The 10,678-nt window shown below is 44.1% G+C and overlaps 1 protein-coding gene across 2 annotated transcripts; it reads left to right on the forward strand.

Moving 5' to 3' along the window:
- Positions 1 to 717: 717 nt before the first annotated feature.
- Positions 718 to 9,997, forward strand: LOC115119007 (polyadenylate-binding protein-interacting protein 2B). 2 transcript variants are annotated; one of them, XM_029647741.2, is made up of 4 exons: positions 718 to 965; positions 4,902 to 5,074; positions 6,545 to 6,721; positions 6,882 to 9,997. In XM_029647741.2, exons 2-4 carry the CDS (start codon positions 4,913 to 4,915, stop codon positions 6,936 to 6,938), a joined length of 396 nt encoding a protein of 131 aa, XP_029503601.1. In that variant the 5' UTR covers positions 718 to 965; positions 4,902 to 4,912; the 3' UTR covers positions 6,939 to 9,997. The 2 variants fall into 2 exon arrangements, with proteins under 2 accessions (XP_029503601.1, XP_029503599.1); XM_029647739.2 differs by lacking the exon at positions 718 to 965 and adding an exon at positions 1,387 to 1,511.
- Positions 9,998 to 10,678: the final 681 nt, after the last annotated feature.

The following is a 10,678-nucleotide window of genomic DNA, read 5'->3' on the forward strand; positions in this document are numbered from 1 at the left end:
CTCTATACCAAATTAGTATACTCCCTGAGTCCCTTCCCTGTTTCACGCCTGGTAGTTTGGTGGATGGGACTACCAGCTCTCTGTAACCCAGTGGGCAACCAGTGGGATCATCTCCACTATACCATGTTTCTTGTAGGATGACATTGTCTGTATTTCTGATTTCTTTGGTGAAGTTTAGGTTCCTGCTCTTTAGGCAAAAGGCAGAGGACTCCAAGCCTAGGATATTCCAGGATGAGATAGTGAAGGCTTTGTGTTCCATAAAGTGTTCTCTCTCACAAACACTTCCCATGCTCTTAAAATATGTATTTGTGGCGCCCTCTGCTGACTGTTAAATATAATGCATTTCAACCATTGCCATTAGCAGAATCTCAAGTCTTGAATTTACTTTTTTCCTCTACTCTCTTGGACAATCACATATGAAAGGATTAGTAATGACCGTACTTGTTGATATGGTATTCGTCACAGTTTAGACCAGGAAATAATTAACTTGACACATATTATTAAGGCACCAGGAATACAATTAGGGTAAGGAGGAAATAATGTGTAGCCCGCCCAATGACTATATATATACATATGCCCTACTTTACCAGATTGCACATTGTTTTTTTACTCCGTCTGTGAATGAAAAGGGGCTGTTTCTTGTTTTACTCCATACCAGTGATGTCAGTAAATGGAGTTGACTGATTTCCGTTCCCACCAATAGTCGGTGTGTACAGTTGTACAATCGGTACCACGTGACCGTTTTCCTGGCTCGCGGTTGTGGCACAAATCGTGATTTTCGAGGCTCTTTCTCTATGGACTATAACGGGGAAAAACGGACAAAGACGCATATTTACGAATCTTAAAATTGGATGTGTTAAATTGTTTTGTTCTGGGGGTTCTTTCGGCAATTGAGGAGCCGCTTTCATAGGAGCTGCCGTTTAGTTTTTACTACGGGGTTTGTTTACCACATTTCAACTTGGTTGGTGAGTAACGTTACCTATTTATAGGTTAGCGGCTATCGTAGGTTGCTAACAGCTGTGGCTGTGTTTTCAATCTTAACTTGGCAAGCCCGTATCATTCGCTTGCTTGACTGTTGAATATCCAAACAAAGCTAGATAACGATAAAGGATGTAGGTAGTTGGTGAGTTAGTCAAAACACTCGCACTTGTCTGTTAAGCATTGTTTACTCTGCTACTAGCTAGCTATAACGTGTTTGTCACCACTAAACGTTTTAATAGTATCCGTTATACGGTAATATTTAGATTTATTGTTCAACATATACCTCCCGCTGACTTTGTCTCTCTTACCACTCCACTAGTTTTAATGTTAGCCACGCAAGTGTGTGTTTTGGTGAGAGGCAGGGGAGGGCGCTTGCTGGCTGTTTGTCCAAGCCTAGACCACATGACCACCGTGTTCCTAATGTATTTAGCTAACTAACGTTAGCTAGCCTACGAGTGTGTTGGAAATACGTTTTTTTATTTTGTCTTTAAAAAAAAGTAAAGAGGGAACACTGAAGCAGGGGATGCCAGGTATGACTCTAGAACACCCGCCGTTTTTTTTTACGTGTATTTCACAGCCAAATATTTGAAAACTAAATATTGCGTCTTGGCCCGATTCCGTGCGAAATGCCATGCACTGACCTAGCTAAATGCCAGCTAGCCTAGCTTAGCTAATTGCGTCTCTGACGCATCAACCCAGATGGGAATGGAACTCGAACCTATTGTTAGCCTTGCGTTCTGCCGTTCTAAGATCTGACATTGCCATTGTTAGCCTTGCGTTCTGACATTCTAAGATCTGACATTGCCATTGTTAGCCTTGCGTTTTGCCGTTCTAAGATCGGACATTGCCATTGTTACGTGTGTTTGTGTGAAATACGTTCTAGTACCAGCCGTTTCAAAATATGTTTACCGTTAAACTTTTTCTTTTTTTCGTGACCGTTAGCCTCTGTTAGCTAGTTAAAGGAGTTAGCTGGCTAAAGGAGTTAGCTAAGTGTTTCTTTATGTTTTCCATGCAGGCCCATCCCATGGTGGTGGTAGCATGTTGCAGCTAGCATTGCCTAACTAAGCCCTCACAATTATTTTCACAGATAGCGCGCTAATTTCATGTGTAGTTGTCGTTTTTGTTGGTCGTCACTTCATGTGCGGCCAACCTCGATGTTAGCCAACATTTGTTTTCCATTCTTAGCTAGGAAGGTGTTTTGGTAAGGTGTGAGACTGGTTTATTAGCCAGATGGCAATGGAAGGCAGGTTGATGTAGCGTCGTTAGCAATCGTTAAATCCATCACCACAAACCTATAGCTAAACTGCCCCCCATAAGACTTATCTTAGCAGAATTAAGTTAAGCTTTTAACGAGGCCGAAAATAACTAATGGTTAATAACGTGTTTACATTTGTCATTGTATACATACACGAGCAAGCCCCTCCCTGCATGCAGCGTGGTTAATAAGTTACACAACAACACGTTGACCCCAATACAAATAGCATCAGACTAACTATATTTACCAGTGATGGCTAACCAGCTAGAAATGCGCAGTAGCTATTCCATACACAGGTGTGCCATTTTGGCATTGTTGATCGCTAAATAAAGAAAACACGTGGCTTCATGTGAAGTTGGCAAATTGTCCTGCACTGCAGTAGCAAGCTCGCTAATGTACAAGGACTGGCACTGTAGCTATCTGTCCACGTTAGGATTGCTGTCTCGAAGAGCAGCTAGCTATTGTAGCTTACTACGTATTTAACTTTCAGATATAGCTTGCTATAGCATTCACACAGGCAGTGCAATCCTCTGCAATGTCACGCAGGTCTCTGACTAGCTGTATTACATAAGCACCGGTCCATGGCCGTACACGTTTTATTGACGACTTAAAAATGTATATATATTTTTCAAAATGTGGTGTTTTCCCCTCTCAAGTAGAGGCGTCGCTGCCTCATTCACAATGTGTTCTTTTGTTCTCCCTCTGAATGACAGGGAATGAGTGTAACGTAGTAGAAGTGTGTGTGTGTGTATATAATACAGGAAACGGTTCGATTACATTGCTTCTCCGTGTGGAGCTTCTACTAGACTTTCCATCAGCCACCTGTGGTTGAACTGTATTCTGACGAACACTGGTCCAAATTCTTTCAAATATATATATTCGTTGTATTTAATTGAGAAAGGAAAGGTAGCCATGTTGTCTCGAGCCAGGGGCCCGAGTCACTAACCAATGGACTACACAGGCCAGGCGTTGGTCCAGATTCTAATTGAATCAAATCAAATGTATTTATATAGCCATTCTTTGATCAGCTGATATCTCAAAATGCTGTACAGAAACCCAGCCTAAAACCCCAAACAGCAAGCAATGCAGGTGTTGAAGCACGGTGGCTAGGAAAAACTCCCTAGAAAGGCCAAAACCTAGGAAGAAACCTAGACTGGAACTAATGAGGGGTGGCCAGTCTCTTCTGGCTGTGCCGGGTGGAGATCATAACAGAACATGGCCAATTTACTATCCCCAATCCGATCATACCTCATACAATTCCTATTACCATCAATGCATGCAAAGTATAATGATCCTTTACTATTTTCCTTTCTTTATTATAAGTGCTTATCTCAATCTTACATTCAGCCTTATTTAACTATAATTGAAATCAATATGGAGCTTGTTAGTTTCAACTGTATTGAACTGAAATCAGTATGGAGCTTGAACCACTGTTCTACCATTCTAGGCATGGTGCAGGGATTGATATTCAGCCCTATTGCCAGACATGAGCAGTCAATCATCAACAACCTCTGGTTGCCCCTGTGGTTGATTTTCTTTCTTCAGGTGACAACCAAAATACAAATAGTTCCACAAGTCTGGTCTTTCTGGTTCTTCCTCGGTGTGTAGGTGAAAATAGTTACTTGGGTAAGGGATCATAATCGTTAGGCAACCAAAAAAATACTCCTGATTTACCCCGAGGGCGAGTGCCTTTTCAGACCTTAAAGGGAATATTGCATAATTAGTCCCAATACGACATATCACTTTACATTTGTATTTTGGGCCCTGTAAGCATAACACTGTTAGTCTACACCTGTTTGTTTACCAAGCATATGACGAATAAAATTAGATTTGATCTTTATCTACTAGCAACAAAACATAGGCACTTTTGTACCTACTTCAAATTGCAAAAATTAGAAGTGTAGTAGTAACATTTTTTGATGAGCTTTTGTGTTTTAGATTTGATTATATTCCTTCTACGTTAGATTTGTGGAATATATATATATGTGTGTGTGTGTCAGTGCCACCTTTCCTTTTTAATAAAAAAAAAAATGTCAATCCCTGGCCTGGCTACTTCATTCCTCGATCTACCAGACACTTTGTCTGATGTGCTTAGTTTGTCAGTGATTTCTAGTTTGTACAGTCCTGGTGTCATTTAGGACCGTTCTAAAAATAACAGACGAGAGAATTCACAGGCCTTCTGTTATGTCATGATGTTCTATTGTCTGTGTGTTTCAGTGTTCTACTATGTTTATGGATGCTGTTTGTCTACATTGTTGTTTATAGAAACTCCCCCCCCCCCTGATATATATTTTTTTTAAAGTAGAATGGTCAGTTCTGGGGACTTTCTAAAAGGATATTGTACTCAAATGAATGGGGGATTTGCCCAATAACATATTAGTACAATTATTTGTAAAATGATTTTAACAGATTAGACAATGCATATAGCCAAGCAAAAAAAAAACTGCTTCCAAATGCTCTGTGACCACCAGCCAATGAGGAAATCTACAAGCATTTAGCTGGTGTTAATTTCCCGCCCTGTGCTCAGCAGCACAGCTTAATGACTGCAGTGGAAACACTGGTAGGGTTGTCACAATGCCAGTATTACTCAGAAATACCCCAAAAATCAAACAAGAAGCGTGTGTGTGTGTGTAACCATGCTTCTTCATCTCTCCGGTCCCATCAGAGCCGTCGGAGATGAGTGGTCCCGAGGTAGTGAAGACGCCGGGGGGTGGGGCTCCGGGGAAGGAAGGCAAGGAGCCTGTAGCAAATGGACATCCAGGAGAGGGGGATCAGGGAGGAGACGATCCCTTTGCTGAGTACATGTGGATGGAGAACGAGGATGTTTACAACAGACAGGTTGGTGTACACACACACACAGACAGTTAGTCACAGATGTGTCTGCTTGATGTATGTCTTATCAAGAGGAAACCCTTTAGAGTTGGAATCAAACCACACACCATTCTCTCTGTGTGTTGTGTAATGTTTTTTTTAGTGTAATGAGGATATCTCATTACAGTAAGACAAGCCTTCATCCTTCGTCTATCTCTCTCTCCCTCCCTTTCTATACTGGGCACTGAGAACAGATCCTTTCACCCTGGCTCACTGATAAACTACTACTAGTGTCTGAAGAGTTCCTGGTGCGTTGTTTCACTCTCACTCCACCCCCCCTCTCCCTCCATGTACACTACATGACCAAAAGTATGTGGACACCTGCTTGTTGAACATCTCATTCCAAAAACATGGGCATTAATATGGAGTTGCCCCCCCCCCCCTGCTGTTATAACAGTCTCCACTCTTCTGGGAAGGTTTTCCACTAGATGCTGGCACATTGCTGTGGGGTCTAATGCCACAAGAGCATTAGTGAGGTCAGGTACTGATGTTGAGCGATTAGGGCTGGCTCGCAGTCGGCGTTCCAATTCATCCCAAAGGATCGATGGGGTTGAGGTCAGGGCTCTGCAGGTCAGTCAAGTTCTTCCACACCGATCTCGACAACCATTTCTTTATGGACCTCACTTTGTGCACGGGGGCATTGTCATGCTGAAACAGGAAAGGGCCTTCCCCAAACTTGGAAGCTCAGAATAGTCTAGAATGTCATTTTAGCGTTAAGATTTCCCTTCAGTGGGACCTAGCCCTAACCATGAAAAATAGCCCCAGACCATTATTCCTCCTCCACTAAACTTTACAGTTGTCACAATGCATTCGGGCAGGTAGCGTTCTCCTGGCATCCGCCAAACCCAGATTCGTTTGTCCGGACTGCCAGATGGTGAAGTGTGATCATCACTCCAGAGAACGCAGTTTCTCTGCTCCAGAGTCCAATGGAGGCTTTACACCCCTTCAGCCTACGCTTGGCATTGTACATGGTGAACTTAGGTTTGTGTGCGGCTGCTCGGCCATGGAAACCCATTTCATGACACTCCCGACGAACAGTTCTTGTGCTGACGTTGCTTCCAGAGGCAGTTTGGAACTCTGTAGTGAATGTTGCAACAGAGGACAGACTATTTATTTCCATGCTTCAGCACTCAGCAGTCCTGTTCTGTGAGCTTGTGTGGCCTATCACTTTGCACTTGAGCTGTTGTTGCTCCTACACGTTTCCACTTCACAATAACGGCATTTACAGTTGACCGGGGCAGTTCTAGCAGGGCAGAAATTTGGCGAACTGACTTGTTGGAAAGGTGGCATGTTGAAAGCCACTGAGCTCTTCAGTAAGGCCATTCTACTGCCAATGTGTGTCTATGGAGATTGCATGGCAGTGTGCTCAATTTTACACACCTGTCAACAACGGTTGTGGCTGATAGCTCTGTCTCTTTGTCTCTCTGTCTCTGTCAGGTTGAAGAGGAGTTGTTGGAGCAGGAGTTCTTGGAGCGTTGTTTCCAGGAGATGTTGGATGAGGAGGACCAGGATTGGTTCATCCCGGCCAGGGACCTCCCCTCGGGGGTGGGTCAGATCCAGCAGCAGCTTAATGGCCTGTCAGTCAGCGATGGAGGAAACGCAGAGGAGATGGCGGTGAGGAGACACAGCGGAACACACACGCATCAGAGAACACACACGTACAACAATAGACCGCCATCTTGTAAAAATGAGTTTTGTACAATGTGCATGGTTCTCACTTTTTCTTCTCCTTTTTTAAATTCTCGCCATCACTCCACTCCATGTCTCCCTGCAGAGGAAGAGCAACTTGAACCCCGATGCGAAGGAGTTCATTCCAGGAGTGAAATACTAGGAGTCCCCCTCACCCCCAGGGAGCGCCCACGCGCACACACAAGCACGATCTCACACACCCTCGCAGAGACTCTGGCGGCCTCGTCCGGAACACACACACACACACCGAACAACACACACAGGTCCAGGGCGTGTAGGTAGAAACCCATAGGAGGGTGGGGGGACTTTTATTTTGATTTTCTGTTTGTTTGATGGTTAACTAAGGGACAGGGTGGGGGGTGTCAGTATGAATAAAACCCTATCGAGGGAGCTGCTGCTCCATGTACACTGTAAAGGTAGTGTCTCAAATTGCACGCTATTCCCTATGTAGTGCACTACTTTTGACCAGGGCCCATGGGCTTGAGTCCATAGGGAACAGGGTAACTTTTCGGATGCACACCGAGACGTACATATACAGAGTAACGAGAAACTCTGAGATTTACCGACCTTTTTCATGGTTGCCATGTTGGCACCTAAAAACTCCCATGATATTTCAACAGGCAAATCGCAAATGACACCCTGTTCCACTTTCATTGTGCACTACCTGGTCTAAAGTAGTGCACTACATAGGAAGTAGGGTGCCATTTTGAGATCTGCATTTATACTTTTCATGGCTGCCATGTTTGTGCCGGAATGTTCCACAACATTACCATTCTAATTGGAATCCAACTAAGAATGTTCTTGTTGCTATAGAATGACCCGGTGCCAACATGGATGACAGACAGTTGTCCGTTCTAGAACTCTGTACATCTACGTACCTCTGGTTACAATATGACATCATAATGACTCTGTTCAATAGGTCGTTATCAATAAAGTGTCACAATACGGTGCAGAGGTTTTGAATCGCCTGCTGAGGGGGCAAGGAGACTCCTAGCTCCACTTAAACCGTTGACAACTGCGTGCCGTTTTTCAAGGGATTGTTAAACAAATGTTAACTATTTGGTTGTAATCTCCTCTTGAAGCCCAGAGTCAAAAATAAAAACATCAGATTATTCCACATTTGCCTTTATCATCAGTTCTAAATTAACTGCATACTTTCCGTGATCAGTAAACATCAATTGATCATGGAATTTCAGATACGCGAGGGTAGCCTCACGATATAGCTCAATATTGACCACCATTGATTGGATATTTGAGTGATAGAAAGGAGAGCTGTTACCTGACCAATATGAGTGGTTTAGGTTCATTTGCCATCCGTTGTGGGCTCTGCCTGTCAAGCAGCAGAAGGGGGCATTTGCAGATGTACTGCTGGTTGATAATGTTTACTTTGCTAGCTACTGGTAGAAACGTTGTACAGTTGGCTAAACATAGTGGTAAGTAGACCTGTTGTACTTTTTTCCCTACCTAGTAACGTTAGCTAACATTATCCCCTTTACAACATTGTTTTTAAGAGTGTTTTAATCCCTATTGCTGCTGACAGATGTGATAGAGAATAAATTGATGTAACACGTCAATGTGGCTAGCTAACGGCAGATTGCGTCAATGTGGCTAGCTAACGGCAGATTGCGTCAATGTGGCTAGCTAACGGCAGATTGCGTCAATGTGGTTAGCTAACGGCAGATTGCGTCAATGTGGCTAGCTAACGGCAGATTGCGTCAATGTGGCTAGCTAACGGCAGATTGCGTCAATGTGGCTAGCTAACGGCAGATTGCGTCAATGAGGCTAGCTAACGGCAGATTGCGTCAATGTGGCTAGCTAACTTCCAGTGTATAAACTAGATTGCTATATCCAGATATGGTTTGATTTGCTTGTCCTCTAGTGGAGGTGACCGTAGTCCACTTTACCAAGATGAGGACTTGTCCATGTCAAGCTCTTTCCACAAGCCTAATCTCTGATGAAGCAAGCTAAATTATGTTGTCTTTGAAATCTATTTTGCTACATGCCAAATTAATAGGCTACTCTCACATATCTAAAAAAACAAACAAAAACATGATCAATTGATGTTTATTGACCATGAAAGCATGCAGTTACTTGCTGTATATCTCTTGAGTATGCTCTTCAAGAGTTGATGAAAACCGTTATTTAGCAATCCCTAAATATGGCACATAGTTGTCAATGGTTTTAGCGGAGCTAGGGGTCTCCTTGCCCCCCTAGCAGCCAACTCGAACACTCTGCACAGGATTGTGACGTTTTTATTGATAACCACCTACAGACCTGCCTAAATTTCCTCTTATGACATCATAAACACTCTCTGTGTAGAGCGGTTTTTATTCCTCACGGGTCTGGTTCCAAACCAGTTACTCCTCTCTCCTATCCCCTAACCCCTTGTGGGTGAAAAGATTGAGGTTCTAGCCCCCATATCAGAACCGGGATCTGAAAGGTAGGTCTTGTATGGGGAGCATTTGAACCCTTTTGATGGTTCTAAGTGAACAAGGGTGTAGGGGTTAGGGTATTTTAGAGTTTGGAACGAGGCTGTTCTCTCTGGCTTGCATCTCAAATGGCACCCTGTTCCCCGTACAGTGTTCTACTTTTAACCAGAACCCTACGGGCTCAGGTCAAAAGTAGTGCACTAAATAAGGAACAGGGTCCTGTTTGGGACGCAGCCTCTCAGTACTGAAAGAATGGAAGCATCATGTTGAACTCTTGTTGGTTCAATCGTGTTTATATAAACACCTGATCAGGCTCTGTTTTAAAAATTTAAATCTCATTTATTTTGTCTTTCGAAGAGCAAAGTTGTTTAGTCTCTCTTGGGTTGCCGTAGCCTGTGGTCAAAACGGGAATTGGAAATGAATTCCAAAATGGCAGCCATATTCCTTCGTATAGTGCCCTACTTTTGATCAGGGCCCATGGGGCTCCCAGTGGTAGTGCACCACATGGGCAATAGTGTGCCATTTTGGGGTTCATACTTGTCTGTCTTTAGCTCCGTGTCTAGGGGAGGTTCAAATGAATGGGCGGGACTTGAGGTCAAGTTGACTAATCACAGGCCACGTGCACGCTGGGTCAACCAATAAGAATTGTCCGCCGAGTGGATTTACATAAATCATTTTCTTTCTTGTGATTTTTGAGTTGGAAAGTCCTGACAACACAAAGTATGACTTTCAATACAAAAAAAAAAAATATTAATAAAGATGAAAAAATGCAGGTAAACGGCTGCTTGTCTTTGTCAACTTGTTTAGGAGTTATTTCTCAACGTTAGGAGGAAGGAAAGATTGTCATGTTACAGTTGATGAGCACAAACAGAAAGGGAACGTTTCTCTTGGAAGACTTCGAGGTTGGTTTAGAACCGCCCTGAGGGAAGACTTCCGGCGAGGTTGGTTTAGAACCGCCCTGAGGGAAGACTTCCGGCGAGGTTGGTTTAGAACCGCCCTGAGGGAAGACTTCCGGCGAGGTTGGTTTAGAACCGCCCTGAGGGAAGACTTCGAGGTTGGCTTATAACCGCCCTGAGGGAAGACTTCAGTCGAGGTTGGTTTAGCACCGCCCTGAGGGAAGACTTCCGGCGAGGTTGGTTTAGAACCGCCCTGAGGGAAGACTTCCGGCGAGGTTGGTTTAGAACCGCCCTGAGGGAAGACTGAGGTTGGTTTAGAACCGCCCTGAGGGAAGACTTCGAGGTTGGCTTATAACCGCCCTGAGGGAAGACTTCGAGGTTGGTTTAGCACCGCCCTGAGGGAAGACTTTGAGGTTGGTTTAGAACCGCCCTGAGGGAAGACTTCGAGGTTGGCTTAGAACCGCCCCGAGGGAAGACTTCCAGCGAGGTTGGCTTAGAACCGCCCCGGGGGAAGACTTCCAGCGAGGTTGGTTTAGAACTGCCCCGAGGGCTGCACT

The sequence above is a fragment of the Oncorhynchus nerka genome, linkage group LG12 (genome assembly GCF_034236695.1).
Source record: "Oncorhynchus nerka isolate Pitt River linkage group LG12, Oner_Uvic_2.0, whole genome shotgun sequence".
NCBI classification, from domain to species: Eukaryota; Metazoa; Chordata; class Actinopteri; order Salmoniformes; family Salmonidae; genus Oncorhynchus; species Oncorhynchus nerka.